The sequence below is a fragment of the Aquarana catesbeiana genome, linkage group LG09, assembly GCF_042186555.1.
Source record: "Aquarana catesbeiana isolate 2022-GZ linkage group LG09, ASM4218655v1, whole genome shotgun sequence".
Lineage (NCBI taxonomy): Eukaryota > Metazoa > Chordata > Amphibia > Anura > Ranidae > Aquarana > Aquarana catesbeiana.
Window position 1 is genome coordinate 221,624,344 of NC_133332.1, and position 23,300 is coordinate 221,647,643.

The 23,300-nt window shown below is 42.7% G+C and overlaps 1 protein-coding gene across 2 annotated transcripts in view; it reads left to right on the forward strand.

Moving 5' to 3' along the window:
• The window catches only part of GRIPAP1 (GRIP1 associated protein 1), a 195,825-nt gene that overhangs the window by 66,652 nt on the left and 105,873 nt on the right, over positions 1 to 23,300 (forward strand). For both annotated transcript variants that reach the window (XM_073599789.1, XM_073599790.1), the window contains 5 exons: positions 6,691 to 6,804; positions 6,918 to 6,995; positions 8,657 to 8,752; positions 8,942 to 8,998; positions 9,922 to 10,021. In XM_073599789.1, the coding sequence (XP_073455890.1) occupies positions 6,691 to 6,804; positions 6,918 to 6,995; positions 8,657 to 8,752; positions 8,942 to 8,998; positions 9,922 to 10,021 (445 nt within the window). The remainder of the gene's footprint in view (positions 1 to 6,690; positions 6,805 to 6,917; positions 6,996 to 8,656; positions 8,753 to 8,941; positions 8,999 to 9,921; positions 10,022 to 23,300) is intronic.

The window sequence follows — 23,300 nt, forward strand, 5'->3', positions numbered from 1 at the left end:
GCAGATAAAGGGTTAGCCATTACTACCCTTAAGAGCCAGGTATCCGCGCTGAGCGCATATTTTGGAAAAACCTCTGGCCACCAACCCTTGGGTGGTCAGATTTTTCAGAGCTCTAGCAAAACAGAGACCAGTTCAAGGTCCACCCTTCCCCAAGTGGGACCTATCTCTGGTCTTACAGGCTCTAACGGAGCCACCAATTGAGCCTTTAGAAAATTGTTCACTAAAGGATCTTACTTTCAAAACAGTATTTTTGGTTGAAGTGACAACTGCCAAGAGGGTCAGCAAAATGGAGGCTTTTTCTGTCAAACCCCCTTTTTGTGTTTTTTGGTAGTTTTTAAAACCGATCCGTCATTCTTACCTAAAGTGGCCTCGAAGTATCATAGAAGCCAGGAGATAGTCTTACCCACTTTCTGCCCTAATCCCTCAGGAGAAAGGGAGTTTAAATTTCATACCTTAGTAAGAAGATGTATCCTGCAATACTTAGAGCTAACGAAAACAGTAAGGAAGTCAGACTCTTTGTTTTCTAGGGCAAGAAAGGGGTATAAAGCGTCTTGTCGCACCATTGCCAGATGGCTCAAGGTAACTTTTGGCCAGGCCTATAAGTTAAAGAGAAAAGAGGTTCCTGTTGGTATAAAAGCACACTCTACTAGGGCGGCTTCTCAAGCGGAAAGGGATGGAGCGACGCCAGAGCAAATTTGCAATGCAGCAATGTGGTCCAGTTTCGCCACCTTTGTTAAACATTACAGGGTGGACCTGGTGTCGGCGAATGAGCAAGCCTTTGGGTGAAAGGTTTTGCAGGCCGTAGTCCCACCCCAAGTGGTAAGTGCTCGTCTAGCCTCTCATTGTGGCTGTCCTGAAAGACTGGGAGGGAAAATTAACGCTTACCGGTAACGTCTTTTCCAGTAGTCTTTCAGGACAGCACTAGTTGCCCACCTGAAATTTATGGGGGGTCTTGAGGAAGACCTGAACACAGGCACAGTAGTAAGATGTGGTATGTTATTAATGTGTTCTTGTGTCTCCCCAGCTGGCCAGCGGTGCTCTTAGAAAAATTTAAGTCCGGCAGGGGGAAGTGAAAATTTATTGGCTGGCGCAGTGTTTCCTAAGGAAGGGGAGGAGCCAAGGTCTCTCATTGTGACTGTCCTGAAAGACTACTGGAAAAGACGTTACCGGTAAGCGTAACTTTATTATTTTTTTTTTACATTTAAGTCCAACTAGAGAAAATGGAAGCTTAAAGTGGTTGTAAAGGCAGAAGGGTTTTTTTATTAAGATAAAAAGCCTTCTGTGTGCAGCAGCCCCCCCCTTATACTTACCTGAGCTCCATCTTGATCCAGCGATCTTGCACAAGAGCTTAGACCGTCCGGGACTCTCCCTCACGATTGGCTGAGATACAGCAGCGGGCGCCATTGGCTCCCGCTGCTGTTAATGGGAGTCAGTGAGCCAATGAAGGTGGGGGTTAGGGCAAACAACGGCTCTGTGTCTGAATGGATACAAAAAGCAGCAGCTCGGCTCGGGTGCTCCCATCACCAGCTGTTTGCTGTGGGGGAACTCGGCAGGAGGGAGGGACCTGGCGTGCTGGCGAGAGACCCGAGAAGAGGAGGATCTGGGTTGCTCTGTGCAAGACCATTACACAGAGCAGGTTAGTATACCATGTTTGTTATTTTTAAACAAAAAATATCACTTTAAATGGGGCCTGTTTCTTGCTTCTGGTGGCTGAACGTAGCAGCGGGTGGGTGAGTCAAAGGAAGGTTCTACAGTGGCGAGGGTAATTAAATTGACCGTACAAACAGCCTCCTGCCCTCAAGTGTGATACTCTGGCACCAATAATCTTTCACTCGTCAACTCTTTAGACAAAAACAGTCACCATGCTTTTATGCCCCCTAGGACATGGGAAGCCGCCAAAGCAACGCTGAAAACAGAAAAAGAAGGCACACCAGCCTAGCACGTTACCTTTATAAACCTTTTTATTGTAGCAATAAAATAGATGCATACTCAGATGCAAACACCTGCATATCACAAGCTCAACAGAATGATGCACAGTCCATGCTTCAGATCTGATGCACATGTTCCAATTTGTGGGAAATTTCCATTCAGTCGTGTACAGCGTACGCGTTTTGAAGGGGGCTAACTCAATTTGTGTCTGATGAAGAGGAGACTCTCCCGTCTTCCCCTTTGCTCTTATTAGCCACCTGTTCTTTTGCAAGATAGCTACAGACGACCTTTGTATCAATAGCTCATTACTTTTGGAATGCTTAGATATGGGATGACCTTATTGGTGGCTGAAATCCTAGTAACCCATAATGAATTGTATATATCTACATACTACATCATGTTATGACCTGTATTCTTAAATACAATAACATTTATTGAAGGTGAAAATAGGGAAACGCATGTGTTTGGCAGACAGTGGTGAATATTGCCCAACAGTAAAGGAGTTTTTGCCAACCAGAAAAGTGTTTAATAAATGGAGAACTCACCCTATGCCACTTTAAAAATATGCCCCCTAAGGGTAGACAAACGCACTACAATCTGATTGTACAATCATATTTAAATTGATCAAAACTATGTAATGTGAGGACAAACCTATACACTCCAATAAATTTTCTATCCATTTGCACAACCCTTTATATAACATAGTGGTTGGATCTAAAGGGGATTGTACAATCAGGTTGTATAGTATATGGTCACCTTTAGCAGTGAGGGGGGGGGGGGAATACAGGCATCTGTGATTGTCTGTTATGGCTACATACTTTTTATTGGGTTTGTAATTCTTTTCTGGTGATCTCAGCACATCAACGTTTTTTTTAATATGTAGGATAGGTTTAATATCTTTTTATTCAATCAAGCACACATCTGGTTGGGTGCATGCTTCATGCTGATGGTGCAGTACAGCTGTCCACTAGAGGGAGAAGTTCACAGCACACACAGCAAGATAGTAGCAAGGTCAATTCTGTTCAATTTTATATTTGCATCTATCCATAAATTCTACCCAAAGTGCCTCCATTTTTTGTAGAGGGCCCAGCGACTAATGGATGTAAAATAAATCTTTCAGTAAAAACTAAACCATCCATAAAATGATGTGCAGCATTAAAACTAAACTACAGAAATGTAAAAGAGAAAATCAAAATTTCCCCAAATTTGGTACTGTCAGCAAGAAAATATAAGTAGATGGTTGGCAGTTGTTTTAGAACAAGCTGCAGGAATAAGCTGAAAGGTTTACTTTACATAACCTCTATTTATAGATTGTACTTTTATGTGTCCATGGGGACAGTTGTTTTTGCTTGCTGCCTATATATGCTGCTCTTCCCTTTTTTTGTAAAGCAGCACAATTATTGTGGTTCGCTCTTCCCCTCTGTGCCGGAATATTGGTGTATTCTAGCTGAGTAAAAATAAGACATCAGGATGGCTTGGCATGTAATTTTTATTTTTAAAATCTTCTAGTTAGGGCCCATTCACAATACAGGTGTGCTCATAAGTTTACATGCCCTGGCAGAATTTATGATTTCTTGTCCATTTTTTAGAGAATATGAATGATAACACAAAAAACTTTTCTTTCACTCATGGTTAGTGTTTGGCTGAATCCATTTATTATCAATCAACTGTGTTTACTCTTTTAAAATCATAATGGCAACAGAAACTACCCAAATGACCTTGATCAAAAGTTTACATACCCTGGTGATTTTGGCCTGATAACATGCACACAAGTTGACACAAATGGGGTTTGAATGGCTATTAAAGGTAACCAAAGAGAAAAGGTAAAAAGGTAGTTGAACTGTATAAAACAGGAAAGGGATATAAAAAGATATCCAAGGAATTGAGAATGCCAATCAGCAGTGTTCAAACTCTAATCAGGAAGTGGAAAATGAGGGGTTCTGTTGAAACCAAACCACGGTCAGGTAGACTAACTAAAATTTCAGCCACAACTGCCAGGAAAATTGTTCGGGATGCAAAGAAAAACCCACAAATAACTTCATGTGAAATACAGGACTCTGAAAACATGTTGTGTGGCTGTTTCAAGATGCACAATAAGAAGGCACTTGAAGAAAGATGGGCTGCATGGTCGAGTCACCAGAAGAAAGCTATTACTACGCAAATGCCACAAAGTATCCTATGTCAAACAGCACAGAGACAAGCCTCAAACCTTCTGGCACAAATTCATTTGGAGTGATGAGACCAAATTTGAGCTTTTTGGCCGCAACCATAAGACCCCTTTCACACTGAGGTGCTTTACAGGCGCTATAGCGCTAAAAATAGCACCTGTAAAGCACCTCTCCTCTCGCTCTAGTTTGAAAGCCCGAGGGCTTTTACACTGGAGCGGTGTGCTGGCAGGACGCTCAAAAAGGTCCTGCCAGCTGCATCTTTGAGGCGATGTAGGAGTAGTATATACACCACTCCTACAGCGCCCCACCTATTGAAATCAATGGGCAGCGCTGCCGAAGTGGTGCTTTGCCAGCGCTTTTGACCCTTTTTTCCCCCGCTAGTGGGGCTTAAAAGCGCCCTGCTATCGGCCGAAAAGCGCATCGCTATCGGCCGAAAAGAGCAACTAAAGCACCGCTAAAAATAGCGGTACTTTACCTCACTTGCCCGGGGCGGTTCAGTGTGAAGGTGCCCACATTTGGAGAGGAGTCAACAAGGCCTATGATGAAAGGTACGGATGTGGATCGCTGATGTTTTGGGGATGTGTGAGCTACAAACGCACAGGATATTAGGTCAAAATTGTTGGCAAGGTGAATGCAGTATGTTATCAAAAAATACTGGAGGAACATTTACATTCATCAGCCAGGAAGCTGCACATGGGACGTACTTGGACATTCCAGCATAACAATGATCCAAAACACAAGGCCAACTCAACCTGTCATTGTCTACAGCAGAATAAAGTGAAGGTCATCTCAGTCTCCTGACCTTAATATCATTGAACCACTCTGGGGAGATCTCAAATGTGCAGTTCATGCAAGACAGCCCAAGAATTTACAGGAACTGGAGGCTTTTTGCCAAGAGGAATGGGCAGCTTTACCATCTGAGAAGATAAAGAGCCTCATCCACAAATATCACAAAAGACTTCAAGCTGTCATTGATGTTAAAGGGGTATTAAGAACTGGGGTATGTAAACTTTTGATCAGGGTCATTTGGGTAGTTTCTGTTGCCATTATGATTTAAAAAGAGTAAACAAAGTTGATTGATAATAAATGGCTTCAGCCAAACACTAACCATGAGTGGAAGAAATGTTTTTGTGTTATCATTCGTATTCTCTGAAAAATGGCTAAGAAATCATAAATTCTGCCAGAGTATGTAAACTTATGAGCACAACGGTATAGTTACCTGCGTTTTCCCTCATGGGAAAATGCAGGCAACTGCAATGACGCACAGATAACAATAGTGTGTTTTCTTCAGACCAGAACACAATGTTTTATTGCATTCCAGAGCTGTGCAATATTATGCAACATGTGTGCATAAGAGCACACCGCTTTGCATGCTCCCGCATGTCACTGCATTGCAGATGCAGAGCAACGTGCCGATGTGCAGTGACATGCATGTAGTGTCACTCTGTACACTTCATATAAAGTTGTTAAAAAAAAGAGAGCCCTGTGATGCCCATCCCCTGCAGTAGGACTCTGCAGTCCAAAATGCTGTGTAGGCAACAGCTGTTTGAGCTGCTGGGCAGCGTGAACAGGCCCTTATTCATCAGTGTCTCTAATAAAAAATAAAAAAAAACAACCTAGAAATAAAGTGTTTCTAAAGACAGATGGTTTTTTACCCTAATGCATTCTATGCACTAAGGTACAAAAAAAAAAAAACCTGGGTGCAGCTGCCCAGCCCCCTCCTGAGCCCCATCTGTATCCGGCGATGTACATGAAAGCAGCTGGTCTCCCGGGTCTCTCTCTGCTCGTTGGCTCACACAGCAGTGGGAGCCATTGGCTCCTGCTGCTGTCAATCAAAGCCAGTGAGCCAATGAGGAGAGGGTGGGGCTGAGCAGAGCCACGCTCTGTGAATGGACAATGTCCATTCACAGGAGTGCGGCTCAGGAGGCGCGAACCTGCTCAAGCACCCCTATAGCAAGAAGCTTGCTATTGGGGGCACTCAGAAGGGGGGAGGAGCCAGGACCGCCAGCAGGGGACCCAAAAAGGAGACAATCAGGGCTGCTCTGTGCAAAACCATTACAAAGAGCAGGTAATTATAACATGTTTGTTACTTTTTTAGAACAAAATTAATATGTTTTAGAATCTAAAATCAACAAATCTTCCATAAAAATATGAAAACATCAAGGGCATAATTTTTAAAGTTAACATCCTAAATCTGTTTTCAGAAAATTTCACAAAAGTTGATTGTGGTATCATTGAAAATGCATCATAGTTTCCCATATATTTGCTTTTCATAATCAGAGGGGCCCGCCTGTCAACATAGGTAAGTCCAGTAAATACATTTCGCAGGAACTGGGTGATATATCAGCCTTTCACAAACCGTTAACATTTAAAAAAAGAACGGTAATAAATGCATTGATGATAAGGACAGACTGTTGATAGGTTGTTTTGGTAACTGCAACTGTAATACAGACAATTGAGCTGGTTATTCCATCAGACATTGTCTATATGATGCTGTTTATCTGCCCCCCATGAGGTTTGTTGCAATACTTTAACTTCTAGTTGGCTGAAAGGCTGTAATTTTCTATTAGAGATTTCTGTTCTGTATCCTCAGGCGCGCTGCAGGGAGTTGGAAGGCTTACAGCAGACTACAGAGGAGCTGCGTTTACAGATTAATTCACTAGAGGGCACCAAAGGATGGTTTGAACGTCGACTAAAGGAGGCAGAAGTGAGTGTGAGGTTATCCATATGCTTCCAATGTCACCAAACCTGTCAGTTTTATTCAGTTCTTTGCATTTGGATCAGTGTTTCTTCTCTGTCTAATCTTGATGCTTCTTACAGGAAACTGTTGAAAGGAACCAGCTGCAACACAAGGAAGACTTTGCAAAACTTCAAGAAGAACATTCAGCGGATCTGCATGTAAGTTTAAGATTGAGGCTGGGTTCACACTGCTGCGGTGGCAGACATCGTATGTGATTCGCAGCGCACTGCTGTTCACATCACATGCGATGTCTGTGCTGTGCGATATCAGCCATACAGATAGTATGGCTGATATCGCACCGCATTCGGTCCAAGCTCGCACAGGATCCTTTTATTTGTTCGGACCAGAATCGGATCGCATGGGTGTTCACACCTATGCGATCCGAAAATGTCCGAATTGTCAGTTCGCAGTGCGATATGCGGGCTGAACTGGGGGTGTCATTAACATTGTATGACACTCCCCAGCAGTTCGCATATGGCAGTGTGAACTGCCGTGCGAGTTGGTGCGATGCGGGAACCCGCAGTAAATTCGCTGCGTTCCCGCACCGCAGCAGTGTGAACCCAGCCTGAAACTCGTGTTTTCTAGTTAAAGCGGAGTTCCACCCAAAAGTGGAACTTCCGCTTTAAGTACTCCTCCCCCTCTTACATGCCACATTTGGCATGTCATTTTTTTTTTTTGGGGGGGGGGAGTGAGTGACTACTTTAGAGAGGGACTTCCTGTCCCACTTCCTCCTTCTGCCCACAGGCCGCCTAGGCGACTCCTCCTCTCCCCTAGGCGGTCTCTCCCTCTCGGCAATCTTCTGGGACACGTGACGTGTCCCAGAAGATTGCCTGTCCACTGGGAGAATGCAGCGCGACTCGCGAATGTGCAGTGCGCGCCCGGCTGTGAAGCCTCAAGCTGTCATGGCTGGGTGCCCACAGTTCCAATGGATGCGCCGAGGAGAGGAGGGGGAGAGGAGCGGGGCTCCATGCGGCCTTATCGCTGGACCGTGGAACAGGTAAGTGTCTGTTTATTAAAAGTCAGCAGCTAAACTTTTTGTAGCTGCTGACTTTTAATTAAAAAAAAAGCCTGGAACTCAGCTTTAATTCACAGAGCTTTTCTTTCTTTTAGTTTTAATTCGATTCAGTTTGCTAACTGGTAGTACTGAGTGCTGGTGCATTATTTTTATACACTTGCAGTGGATTGTCACTCTCGCATGGGCCTCCCTCACTAACTATATATAGATGAGCTGCAAACCATTTTATATTAGTGCTGCTCTGCCAATGTCCTAAAACCATTAGTATTAGTCACAGGATAAGCTAAACCCCTTCATTGCTCTTTTATTTGGCTTATAATAGAGCGTTCGCAGAAAATTTCAAATCGCATTGTGACACAGCTGTGCCGAGGATGCTCTTATAGGTACATAACTGACCAACTGGCTTTCATTACTGATGCAGTCAAATTCACATAACTTTATATTGGCTTTTTCACCTTTAGTGGCATTCTGTGAAATTTTTGAAAGGCTAAATTCCTACAAAGGTTTTTTGCTACCTTTTTAAAAAGGGCATTTTATTCCCATAATTTAGCTAAGAATGAAATGCATGCCAGATCTCTGGATTTATCTACATTGTAAGATTAAGCAAATTGAAAGAAAGTATAAGCAGCAGGGTGGAAGAAAAATATTCAACAAACTTATTGTCTGTACCCCATAAGCAAAGTACTCTTTTACTTTAGGACAAATGTGACCATGTTTTAGAAGGTATTATTTTATTTTTTGCTGACACACTTGCAGCACCAGAGGTGCTCAATTGTAATTTTATGCTGTTTTAATTACCTTCAGGTGAAACAGAAGGAGCTAGACTCACTAATAGAACAAATCAAGGCTTCTGAAAAAGTTAAAGAAAGTCTTAATGGGACAATAGAACAGCTGAGACAGGTGAGACCTCTTCCCACATCCCCCATGACCAGCTATGTGTGAGCTCCCTGTGCTGATACCTCCTCCGTATTCTACTTTGCCTTCCACTCTCCTTCAGAGCTGCTTTCACTTGTATTGTGAATTACATCACAATATCTAATTAGAAATATTGTAAGGTGGTTTGTTGTATGTGTTTTTTTTTTTTTTTAGGAGGTAAAGGATACAACAGATGGGCAGAGAATCGTAGAGAAGAGAGGAAGTGCTGCTGTAAGTAACATTCTTTGTATAATACACACTTTGCTTATATTTAGACCACAGGTTAGTTTCCCTGATACACTGACCTCTCCTCTCCTCCTAATACACAGACATCAGGATACACTGACCTCTCCTATCCTAATACACAGACATCAGGATACACTGATCTCTCCTCTCCTCCTAATACACAGACATCAGGATACACTGACCTCTCCTCTCCTCTCCTAATACACAGACATCAGGATACACTGACCTCTCCTCTCCTCCTAATACACAGACATCAGGATACACTGACCTCTCCTCTCCTCCTAATACACAGACATCAGGATACACTGACCTCTCCTCTCCTCCTAATACACAGACATCAGGATACACTGACCTCTCCTCTCCTAATACACAGACATCAGGATACACTGACCTCTCCTCTCCTCCTAATACACAGACATCAGGATACACTGATCTCTCCTCTCCTAATGCACAGACATCAGGATACACTGACCTCTCCTCTCCTCCTAATACACAGACATCAGGATACACTGACCTCTCCTCTCCTAATACACAGACATCAGGATACACTGACCTCTCCTCCTAATACACAGACCTCAGGATACACTGACCTCTCCTCTCCTCCTAATACACAGACCTCAGGATACACTGACCTCTCCTCCTAATACACAGACATCAGGATACACTGACCTCTCCTCCTAATACACAGACCTCAGGATACACTGACCTCTCCTCTCCTCCTAATACACAGACCTCAGGATACACTGACCTCTCCTCCTAATACACAGACCTCAGGATACACTGACCTCTCCTAATACACAGACATTAGGATATGCTGACACCTCCAGTCTTCCTAATACACAGACATCACAACACCTTGACCTCTGTGTTCCCCCAATATACAGATTGTTTTGTACTGTTTCTCATAGCTTAAGGACCTGAAGCGTCAGCTTCACCTGGAGAGGAAACGAGCAGATAAGCTTCAGGAACGGCTTCAGGAGATTCTCACTAACAGTAAAACGCGAACAGGTAGGTGCTTTCTTAGGACCCAGGCATGCAGTCCTCACTTCATTGTTAGGTAGTTTTCCTAGAACCTGCTGCTAATTCTCAGACATAGTTATGTGTTTAAACATTGCAGTTATCCTTAGCTAATTTATGTGGACAGTGAAAGGAGCCTGTCCAGTCTCCTGAACATGGCAGGATTTCTTATGCTAGGTTGGAGCTCCTTGCCCTCCAGGTGCAGCACTGCGGAAAACAAGGTGGCACTCAAACAGTGTTGATGTGACACCTTTGATAATTGCTTTCAAGACCTCCTCCAGCATGGTAAAGTCTGTAATCGGCCACAGAAGATGCCCCGTTGCTGCTTCCCTTTTCAAAATATTATTTTAGTAAAATGTATGATGTACAGTATTACATACACCTTACCTTAAATACCTGAATGTAAAAGATTTAAGCGGCTTTTAAAACGTTGTCTAGCATTTAAAAGCATTGTAGTTTGGGAGCATAATAGACAACTTTTTCCTGCATATACTGGGATTAAGAGTATTTGATCCCCTGCTGATTTTGTACATTTGCCCACTGACAAAGAAAATGATCAGTCTATAATTTTAATGGTAGGTTTATTTTACCAGTGAGAGAATAACAACAAAAATATCCAGAAAAACACATTTTAAAAAAGTTATAAATTGATTTGCATTTTAATGAGTGAAATAAGTATTTGACCCCCTTCGCAAAACATGACTTAGTACTTGGTGACAAAATCCTTGTTGGCAATCACAGAGGTCAGACATTTCTTGTAGTTGGCCGCCAGGTTTGCACACATCTCAGGAGGGATTTTGTCCCACTCCTCTTTGCAGATACTCTCCAAGTAATTGAGGTTTTGAGGTTGATGTTTGGTAACTTGAATTGTCAGCTCCCTCCACATATTTTCTATTGGTTTAAGGTCTGGAGACTGGCTAAGCCCCTCCAAAACCTTAATTTGGTTCTTCTTGAGCCACTCCTTTGTTGCCCTGTCTGTGTGTTTTGGGTCATAGTCATGCTGGAATACCCATTTACGACCCATTTTCAATGCCCTGGCTGAGGAAAGGAGGTTCTCACCCAAGATTTGACGGTACATGGCCCCGTCCATCGTCCCTTTAATGCGGTGAATTGTCCTGTCCCCTTAGCAGAAAAACACCCCCAAAGCATAATGTTTCCACCTCCATGTTTGACAGTGAGGATGATGTTCTTGCGGTCATAGGCAGCATTCCTCTTCTTCCAAACACAAAGTTGAGTTGATGCCAAAGAGCTGGAGTTTCTTGAGCAGGGGGACCTTGCGGGCGCTGCAGGATTTCAGTCCTTAACGGCGTAGTGTGTTACCAATTGTGTTTTTGGTGACTATGGTCCCAGCTACCTTGAGATCATTGACAAGATTCTCACGTGTAGTTCTGGGCTGATTCTGGACCGTTCTCATAATCATCATTGAAACTCCATGAGGTGAGACCTTGCATGGAGCCCCAGCGAGGGAGATTGACAGTTTTTTTTTTGTGTTTCTTCCATTTGTGAATAATTACACCAACTGTTGTCACCCTCTCACCAAGCTGCTTCGGTCTTGTAGCCCATTCCAGCCTTGTGTAGGTCTACAATCTTGCCCCTGACATCTTTGGACAGCTCTTTGGTCTTTGCAATGGTGGAGAGATTGGAATCTGATTAATTGCTTCTGTGGATAGGTGACTTTTATATAGGTAGCAAGCTGAGATTAGGAGCACTCCCTTTAGGAGAGCTCTCCTAATCTCAGCTCATTACCTGTATAGAAGACACCTGGGAGCCAGAAATCTTGCTGATGGATAGGGGATCAAATACTTTCTTCACTCATTAAAATGCAAATCGATTAATAACTTTTTTGCAGACAGCTTGTAGTTTTAATGGACTGTGACCACGTGTGCAGGAGCCCGGCATTGCACCTACAATCCAATAATTGCGGGTGCAGTGCTCTGCAGGCTCCTGTGAAAAAAAAAATTAAATGCACATTTTTGTTTCTGCAAAATTATGTGTTTTTTGCTTTATTTTTATTTGTTTTTCAAAAAAGGTAAACTTCACCTTTTTAAATGTTGTAGTGTAAGAACATGTCATTAATCCAGCTTGTGTCTGTGACGAACACTGTACAAAATTCTGCTAGTTCTTCAGTGTCGATCAGACTGTTAGTAGCGAGCATGTGGCTTAATGCTGAAAAGCTCCTCTTTTCCCCCTAATCAACATGCTATTGAAATGATTAAATACAGTAAAATCTTTGTTTTTGTTACTTATGTTTTTTGAGACCCATTACCATCATTATTAGGTCTTGGTGCTTTTCTATGCCATGCTGGCAGATCATGGCTGGCAGGGTGTTGTACATACCTTTTTTAAAACTGAGCCTCCATGACTGAAAGAACTGAAATCCAGTATATGTAAAGGTCAGGCTGGGACATTTAAAGAGATATGTACAGGTTTTTAGTTTTTTCTGAATCATACTTACCTAGGTGGAAGCAGCATCGGTCCCCCAGCGCCTCTGCCAATGAGAACCGAGTGATCGCACGCCACCAATCACTCACAGCTCCATGAGCAGAGAGCTGCTAACTGTCAGGGCTCAAGCCTGGACCGACTCTGTGACGTCAGCAGAGAGTAAACTTTAGCCTGCTCCCTGTTGAAAACAGGTCACAGGAGTGCAAAATGAACTGCACTCCTGTGAAGTACAGCCAAATGAGCTTTGGCTGTACTTCTCCTTTAAAAGAGAAGTATGTGTTTTTTCTTTTTTTTGGAATCATACTTTACCTAGGTGCCTGTCCCCTGTGCCGGCTCTAAGGCTGAGAACTGAGAGATCAAACACTGCTGATCGCTCAGTGCTCTGTGAGCAGAGAGCTGGTGATTGTCAGTCTCCGCTGTCAGCTCACAAACCACTGAAGCGGTGGTGTGGGAGCGGCTGGTCCAGGCTCTCAGCAGAGGCTGAGCCAACTATTAGTCCAGATTCCTGGGTGGATCCCAATCATATGGTCGTGATCTTTCCCCAACCTGGACCAGCTCTGTGACGTCAGTCCGCTGTCTGCTGAAAACGGGTCACAGTAGTGCACTCCTTTGATCAACAGGAGAAGTACAGCCAAACAAGCTTTGGCTGTACTTCTCCTTTAATGCTGGAGAGGAAAGAGCACTATGATGCTGGACATTCTCCAGGTATAAAACTAGGTGGGCTCTATCTGACTTGCTGCAGCTAAAGCATGCTGTGAGAAGCTTACAGTGTTGCTTTTAATCAGAGTAAGCAATTTCCATACAAGAGAAAAACATGTACATGAGTGGTAGACGGAAGGTTGTACTGGATTTCATTTTTAAGTTTTTAGGGATTGTGCAAATCGTTCAGGATTTGTGCTCGTTCTATCTGGTTTCCCTGCGGGTAAGGTTGGAGTTCAGCTTTAAATGGTTAGGGGAATGTTCCATATCTTATGCTGGTTATTGATGGCTTCCCCTGCAGGGGGAAGCATTGGGCTGTATTTATAGGCCAATTATGAATTGAGCTTGTTTTGTCTAGATGTACTGTTTTTCTTAGGTGTATGAGCAGACTGCGAAAATACTATGGGAAACGGTTTGGCAGTAAATCTCTAAGTGCAGGAATCTTCCATTATGAGACCTCAGGAGTTGCGAGAGACAAGGTTTTCGACTGTACGTCTCAAGGATTAAATGTCAAGCAGCTCAATTAATTTATGACTAGCAAGGGACTTGTATATGGGAGGGGCAGTTCATTACGAGTTCACAAAAAATTCCCCAGCACTCAGCCCCGACACACAGAGGAAAAAGGACCTCATTAAAACCTATTTCTGACATTCTAATAGAGGTCTCAAGGTTGCATACATTTCCAAGTTTGTGGAAGAAATGCACCATTTCATGGTACCTCTTTAAAGTGCAAAACTGCTTTAATCAGTGGGAACAACAACACTGGGACATGTATATAAATTAATACACATAGAGCGAAAAAACTGAAACCCCATCTTTGTATAGGGAATAAAGCATCATATACAGGTGGACCCTACAACGAATTTTAGTAAAATGTATAGCAACACCTTAGCTGGTTCTATAGATATTGAGATGGCAATTTACTTGCTAGAGATCTAGCTACGTCTAGGCCTGCCTACTATAATCACGTAATCGGTTCCGGTATTTCGAGAATATATGAACTAAAAAGTAAAATGTACATACACATCCCTCTATTTCAGCTATGGATTTGTGTACAACCGTTCATTGTTTCTTGCACTTACTCTGGCTGTGCCTGTGCATTAAAAAAACATAGAGTTGAATAGGGGGATTTTTATGAGACTGGACATGGTTTGGGGTAGGCTTCCCTCTATTACTGCTTACTGCATTTCAAAAGATGCCTGCTGTGACCCTAATTAGCTGGAAAACCAACCTGTGCACCTCTTCATTTCCCTTTGTTACTATAGCCTTAGTAACATGTTTTTAACGCCCTGTTCTATAGAAGCTATTGGCAGGTAGGTGGACCTTAGCCCAGCAATCATGGAAGGCAAGTCCCTAGTAAAGTGAAGGCATACAAAGGAGCTTAATAAAAATCTTAATAGGTTTATGCTTAATATTCACAGGGTTTAAATGGCTTGCATAGCTTACTTTTGAATACTACGTCACCTTTTTTTTATCTTTTGAACAATTTACCTTACGAGGGAGCAAAGCCAAATAATATGATTAAAGGCAATAAAAAATATTTTTAAATAAATAAAGTCTTTCATTATTGCAGCAGCGCTTCATGTCCACATCACCAGGACACACTTTCATATATAGTTCATTATATGAAACGAATATTGTGGTGAAGGTCCTATAATGTTCTGTGAGAGAAGGTATTTCTTCCACCAAGTGTTACACCACGTGCGGAGAACCCCTAATGAAAATGCACTCACCAGAAATCCAGCAAACATCAGAATATTGATAAAATATTCTTTGGTACGCTTATTACTTATGGGGGCATATCTGGATGTTTTAAATAAAGTGTTTTAGCAATATCACACATTGGACATTGTGGACATTCCATTTCTCCCACATATTTTATTGGAGCTACCAAGGGTAATGCTGACATCTGGTGGTCGTTTAGGAATCGTTGCAGACCTATTATTACCATTCAAAGCTGATGTTTGCTGGATTTCTGGTGAGTGCAATTTCATTAGGGGTTCTCCGCACGTGGTGTAACACTTGGTGGAAGAAATACCTTCTCTCACAGAACATTATAGGACCTTCACCACAATATTCGTTTCATATAATGAACTATATATGAAAGTGTGTCCTGGTGATCTGGACATGAAGCGCTGCTGCAATATTGAAAGACTTTATTTAAAAATGTTTTTTATTGCCTTTAATCATCTGTCTTTTTAAGTAGCTGCTTATTAATATAATATTTTTTGGTGCTACTTCTATACTGTTAGTAATTTTGTGCTAGGCGCAGAGCGATGTTTTGATAGGTGGGCACGTATAACATCTCTTATATATATATATATATAAAGCCAAATAATAGATATATGTCAACAGTAGTTAATACATGCCATGTTCAGTTATGTATGTACAGTTTTCTGCTTATATAACCTTCTGTGGAAACATTCTTTTAATAATGATAGCTGTAGCAGTCTGTGGTGAGAAGTTTGGAGTGAGTTTGTAGGCAGGGATTGTGGTTTTACCAGTCTACTAAATCCTTCTCCTTTTCCGTGGTCTCAAGCTGTGAGTAATGACAAAATGAATGAGGCTGTGGCTATCAGCAGTGTGAGTTATGTCTCTTCTGGATGACCTGAGGAGCATGGCAGTCTGGGAGCATCATGAAGTAGGGTTGCCGCTCTCTGAAATTAACAGGCGCAAGCCAAAGAGACTTTCCATGCGGAGTCCCTACCTCCCTTATTTGCTCAAAACCTCTTGTAATTAGCTGTTCTAACAGTAGCGCAGCAGTAGTTAACACATCTGCAGCCACCACCGCTTTGACTCTTCAGCTGTACACTGCCCACCTTCCTAAAGTCAGCGTGGGCTAAGGCATGCACACATGTAGCTTCTGAATTCAGTTGAAAAGTAATTGGTTTCTCAGTTATTGTTAAAAAAAACTGAGCAAGTCAAGCACTGTGTAGGTGGCTTGGTCAAACAAGCCGACATTTCAGTTTGAGATCACTATCATCATCTGTGCACAGGTCACCTTTCCATCTTTATCCTGGAAGCAGGAAACCTCTTTAAAGTGAACCTGTGCTTCATCCAAGCAGGAAAAGAAAAATGCCAACTTTATCCCTAAGGGAGGCAAAGGGAAAGTTAGTATGTGCAACCGAGAACCATTGACAGCTGGTGCTCCATTTTTTGGGGGAGGGTGGCAAACAAATCGGTACTCCGAATCAGCCCTTTCTAAAGCCATTTAATCATGTGCGTCAAAAAAAAAAAAAAAACCCCATCGAATTCCATGCGTCCGGAGCCCTGCATGTAGATTAGGGGCCAGGTGCATGGATTGGGGGGGGTGCACGCCCCCTGCACCCCTAATGGAGCGACCACCACTGCTGGAAACTGCAGGAGAGGTTGAAGTCTGCACTGAACTTTTGGCTGATCTGCTTAGCTTGCTTTCCTTCCGGTTACTCCCTACAGTTATTTTTCTCCAAAGTCAGGACAAAGCTAGTTATTTTACTGGCCCTCCTATTCTTTATAGCCAAGGAAGCTGCCAGCTTAGCCTCTGTGTGATCTGCAGTTGCAATGGTGCTGCACATGTTATCAGTTTTGACACCAGCCATTTAATGGCTTGGCAGTTCGGTTAACAGCGCAGCCAAATGTGACAATTTTTCATTCATGGCACGTTCGTTAAATCGCTGGGTTTCATTCTGCTTTAAAGCAGAACTAAAGGGGTCAAGACTTTGTCTCAACGGTTTCTGTTTAACGCCAGTGCCTGTATCTTCTCCTGTGTGTCGGTCTTCTGCCATTGGCCAGAATGGGATGACGTCACACCTGCGCTTGCGCGGGAGGCCATCATTCTGGCACACAGAGACCGTGCTGGTGCTGTAAGCTGAGTGGCCCTTGTGCCATGTCTCTTCTGCAATAAAAAGCCTTCCTGCTCGCTTTTTGTTACAGCATAACTTTCATCTGAAAGGTGGAAGCAAACTGTAAAAAATGGAACCCAATTTAAGCCCCCACATCGGCATGATTTGACAGGTCAAATCGCATGTCAAATTGGATCCTTTTGCCGACAATAGGAGCGTCCCAATCGGTGCAAAGCCGACTTTGCAGCACCGCACCGATTTTGCTTTTGGTGATTTCGGGGGCAAATTCAATAGACATCTGTGCATGAATCTGCACAGATTTCTTTCAAGTCACCCCCGAAGTCAGTTTGAAATCGTGCGAGTTAAGATGAACTTGCACGATTTCAAAGCCATGTTCAGTGGGAACAAGGGCTTACTGTCAAGTATCGTTTTACTTGCTGTCATCCCCAGGCCCACCCGGCTTTACCCCGTGCTCCTGTAGCTTGCCTCCTAAGTCAGTGTGCAAGCACCAGACACAACCATGAGCAATAATGATCTTTCTGTATGTAGCTAGGTGCATGTGGCAAGAATAGTCTTTATTCATGGTGGCTGAGCCTGGATCATGCACAAGGACAGTGAAGATGGACCTCAGGCCTGAACTTCAGTAAGTGAAAAGAGGCAGTAACCAACATCTAAAGTCTTTGGTTTTATTTGCAGTTTCTATGTAATTGGGAGGGCAGGGTTAAATGGGTTAGAGCATTTTGTTTATTTTTAAAATTTTTATAACTACAAATTCACTTTAATGTAGATGTGTTAATACATGAATACTGATTTATAGTGTGTGCTCTTGGCTGTGGTAATCACTATGGAATATCTCGCTAGCCCTGTGTAAATGGCAAATCACTTCTCTGGGTATATTAAAAGTGTCAGACAATGCAGGGGAAGAACAGGGCAGATGAATTGCCCAGATGACAGAATATAGCACTGCCATCCACATAAACAGCAAACACAGTCAAGTGCCTAGCTGATAAACTCACATAAAAATCCAATTACCTTAATGGCTGCATCTACATCATTCCCATTAGTTTAACAATGGACAAAATGGAGGATTAATACAGCAGAAGAAACACAAGGGGCACTTTAATTCTTTTTCAATGGGAAATTAAAGCAGTCCAATCAACTGTGACTCAAGTATTACTCATTAATGCTAAAGACATAACTTTAACACCTTCATAACTGGATGCTTATAGGGAGGTTATATTTTTAAGTGCACGCTTTTTTTTTTAAAGTTGTTATGAAAGTCACCTAAAAGTAATTTTCTTGTGACTTTCACTTTTTTCCACCATGCTTTCATGACATTTCAAATATTTGTAGCTGCTCCCTCAAATAGTTTTATATAATAAAGATAACTGAGAGATAGCTAGTAGTAGTTGGTCACATTCAACTGGACTTTGTTCTATAATGTGGAGAAATTGAACTGCCTATTTAAACAACATCTTCATTTCAGAATGGAAGAAACTGCTTGGATAAGCAGCAAAATGTCTAACTACCAACATAATTGAAAATCTTTACAGATATCACTGAGCTAGAAATAATAAGGAAACACTGTGGCTCAGTCTTTAATCTTGTAGTACTGGGCTTTTCTGCATGGAGCTGGTATATTGTTCCTGACCACACAATTGCTGGGAGGTTAGCAGCCTGCAGCCACCAATGAGCATACATGTACAGTATGTGTGTGTATGCCTACAATTGGACATTAGGTTGCAAGTTTGTTTGCATGGCGGGGACTCTTAGAATTATCCTGTGTACTTGGTAAGTAGATATAGATATTTTTGGGGGCCTTTTAAATACGTAGATTATGAGAGTACTTAACCGTGTTAGCCATCAATCAATGCAGAAAGTTTAGAGTTTAATTGTTGCCCTTTGTTGGCTAACTTGAGTTAAAGATGCAAGCTTTTGGGTTGACTTAGACTCATTCTTTAAACTTTAGGTCTCAGTTACGCAGCCATACTCAAGCATACGCTCATGCAAGGGCAGTGTTTGTCCACACGGGAGATGTAAAGTTGTTCCAGAAGACTTTCCAAGAGCCTTGAGTTTCTCGATGGATGCCTAAAAGACTCCATAAGGCAGCGTTCACAGGAGGTCACCATGTAAGTTGACCTGAGGAGAACCCTTTGGCCCAAGTCTGTGCAAAAAGCAAATTGAGAGGCTGCCCTTATATACAGAGGGTCACTGTGAGGAAAAGCCCAATCATACCCCTTTAAGAAGGATACAATGGTGACAGGTCAGACATGCCTTCTGAGCAACCAACCTCAGGCTTCAAACAAAATCCCACACCCCATTTCTGATCAAATAACTGGACATCCAAATCATCCAGTTCCGAGGAGAAATCCTCCCCTCGGTGAAGAGGTGACCACACTCTTGCTGGCAGAAGAGAAGCTTCAGGGCATTTATTCCAAAATCTGTTCACAGTTCCCAAGCCAAATGGAGACATCCGTCAATTCTGGTTTTCAAGTGTGTCACCAAGTTCCTGAAAATACAAAAATTCAGGGTGGAGTCCTCCTGGTCAGTTATTGCTCAACTTCATCAAGGGGACTTCCTAGTGTCAGTGGATATCAAGGATGCCTACCTGCACATTCCCATTTTCCAGCTTCAAATGTTTCTCCCGTTTTTCTGGAGGATAACCACTATCAATTTGTGGTTACTCTTTGGCTTGTCTTAGGCCCCCGGGGTGTTCACAGAGGTGTTGGCTCTGCTTCTGGGTTTGTTGAGAACCAAGGGAATCCTGGGCAACTGGCTTCTAAGGGAGCAATCGGCTCAGAAACTGACCACAAATCCTCAGCAGAAGGGTATAGGTCCTGGAGGGGTTAAGCTTGGGTACTGAATCTTCAAAAGCCAGCCTTCGTTCCAACTCAACATCTGGAGTAATTAGGCTTGCTCCCCAATATAAAATTGCCTGTCTCTTTGAGCCCTCGTGGAGTCCCTAAGAAGGTCACTCCATTCAGAGATGCATGATAGTGCTGGGGGAAGATGGTAGCTGCCTTCAGTGCACCCCCCTATGCCCAGTGTCACCCTAGAGATCTTCAGCTTAATATCCTGTTGGTAAGAGAGAGCGAGAAAAGGAAGAAGCGAACTTGAACTTGTCTTGGGCAGTACTTAATGCTACAGCCCTCTGCTTTGTACATTCCCGGCATATGAAAAATTGGCAGGCAAACTTTCTTAGCTATCAGCAGTTGAATTAATGGCCTCTTCACCCAGAAGTGTTCGCAGAGATTTGTCTGTGATGGAGGACAATGAGTTTGGATCTCTTGGTGTACAGATTATAAAGCATTTGCAGTGGAGGCTCTGCTGTCTCCTTGGGATCATTTTTCTGTAATCTTTGTATTCCCTCTACTCCTCTGACTGTTGCACAGGATAACAAAAAGTAAAAGGCATTCTGGTGATTCTGATTGCACCAGCTTTGCTAAGGAGACCGTCGTCAGTCTCTTGACAGACAAGCTGTGGGCTTTTCCAGATCGCCTAGACTTAGTGTCGCTGGGTTCGTTCTTCCATCCTGCTTTACAGTTGCTGGCTTTGATAGGATGGCTGTTGAAGCCCATGTTTATGATTCTGTACTTCCTACCCTGCTCAAGACTAGAAAGTCAACCTCCAGAAAATTTTAAGGATAATAAGTTCACCTTTCATAACATGTCACAATTTACACCCATATTCGGGGTGTAACATGTTATGATTGCACCGCCCCCCGCACCTTCCCGATCCCCACTGTGCCAGCTAGCAGGGGTTCTTCTCCACCTGTTGGCTTTCAGATTTTTTTCAAAAAAAATGTGACAGTGTGGAGCTCCACCCACCGGCCCGCGTCACTCATTCAGTGTTCTGTGAATGGAAAACTACAAGGTCCAGCAGCCTTTACGGCTGTCGGCTTGTAGCACTGTGGTAGTTCATTCATCCTGTCAGCACGTATCCGGCTTCCTCGTACAAGATATGGGAAAGCCTATACACTGACAGGTCTGCAGGAGACCTGTATAGCATCAGCGATATGTTGATCAATGGTGCAAAGCTCTACAGGCCCCTGCAACAAAAAATAATAAACATACATTTTTTTTACCTGCTAAAAAATGTGCATTTATTATCTTTTCTGAAAAGGTGAACTTATCCTTCAACCATCGTACATGGATGGCTTATATCACCTGGTGTGAAACTCCTAGATTACATCCCCAACAGTATGTGGTGGGGTGAATTTGGCCTTTCTCTAATCTCTGGTGTGGTGAGGTCCCTGGCTTTGCATACCACGAGCAACCAAATCTTAGCTTTGGCTGTGCTTTTTTAAAGACATATCACATCTCATTCCTTAGTTAAAGTCTTTGTGCAGAGTATTGCACAGCTCGTTCCACCTTTGTGGCCCTAGCTGTCTCTGTGGGGTCTTAATTTGGTCTGCTTTACAGTCTTCTCTTAAACCTAATGAGTGATTCCTTTGTTGCTCCTTATGAAATGGTTGTTTTATTTGGTAGACATTACCTCGACCAGGAGGGCCTTGGGAATTGGCTGTGCCTTCCTGGTTCTACACCGTGGTAAGGTGGTTTTAAGGCCTTGGTCTTTTTTCCTGTCTGAGGTGGTTTCTTCGCTTCACCTAAATTGGGACGTTGTGTTGCCTTCCTTTTTGTCCTAATCCTAAGCAATCCTAAAAAGAAAGTGCTTCACATTTTGGATGTTCTTCAAGCTGCTCGAGTTTATCTGAAGTCTACAGCTTCTTTTCAGTAATCTGATTCTATTTGTTCTCTCAGAGGACTCTATTTTCAGGTGTATTTAATTGCTCATTTCTCAAGCCTATGGTATCAAGGACAAGATTCCGCGTTTCCTGATCATATCCAATTCTGCCAGGAGTGCCAGTGCTTCCTGGGCCATTCAGCATCAAGCTTTTTTTTAAGTTTGTAGGGCTGCTACCTGGTCTCTAATGGTTGATGTCTTTGCATCTGCAGATTTGGGCAGAAGAGTTTGTAGTAGGGTTTTTTCTCATCTAATTTAGGGATTTTGAGCTTGTTGGCTTTGTTGCTGTGTTGCGCTCCTCGCATGTTCAGTGCTTTGGGACATTCCAAGTAATCATTATTTCTAACTCTACTGTGCCCTTTCAAGTACAATTTTTTTGGTTCATCTGTAAAGTCTTTTTATTTGAGTACATCATAAGACACAGAGATCTCTCCCTCTTGCTTGTGCTCCCCGTTGCTTGCTACAAAACCGAGGCTTACCTGGGCTGCGGAGGGGTTTGCCTGGGCAGGGATGTATGCCTTTTTCTATTCACTTGAAGGTGGCAGCGAAGTTATGCCTCCTCTGTGTTCTGTGATGTACTCCAAGAAAAGGATTTTACAGTAAACCAAAAATCCTGATTTGTTTATACCTGCATCACCATATATCCATCTTTTAACCAACTTTCTGTCACTTCTGTTTTTTTTCTCAGATGGCTTCTCTGTTTCTCTTGTATCCCACAAAATAAAAACGCTCCTGGTGTCATACAAATTGTATTAAAATTTGGAATTTAACAAACTCTTGTAAAAAGCCTGTTTAAATATTATGTCATTTAAATCAGAAGAGTGGAAGGGTGCAAAGAAGTAGAATATTCTGTAGTGGGTTGTGTCAGAGAGCCTGTAGCATTCCATCCAAGAGAGTCCCCTCCCCTTAATTATTTCCCAAGGCCCCAATGTATCCAAAACTGTTTCTGCTGTCACAGTCACTTATTGTCACTAAACCCACATATTAAAAAAAAAAAAAAAAAAAAAAAACTATGAATAAATGCTGTATTGTATGCTGTTCATACTCAGTCACTATGAGATTTGTTTTCTGTATTCTGCAAAAAAACCTGGTTGATCCTGCTGCTTTCTATCTCCACCTTCTGTCCAAGTCCCCAGTTCAGCTAGGGATTTTGCAGCTGTGGTGGCAACTCTGCACATGCTTGGTTTTCCGTGAGTTTCTATGCTGAGCATTTCCACATCGGAGCAGCCCATGTGACTGTGCTATACACATGTGGGTGTATACACAGTGGTAACTGACAGCCCACTCCCTCCTCCATGCACACTAACAAGCTAAACACAATGGGGGTGGATATTGCATGTGGATTATTGGAAGCTTCACTTGTCTCTTATTCTAAGACTAAGGCTGGAGGGGCATGACACAGCTTCTGACTCGCAGAAATTCGTCCACACCATGTTATTTTTCATAAAATAATAAAGATTTGATTTTACATATATATTTGTATGCCAATTTAAAACAGTTTACTGATATTATTTATTTTTACTCTGTATTACAAAGGCTGTTTTTTTTAACATGTGACCAGCAGC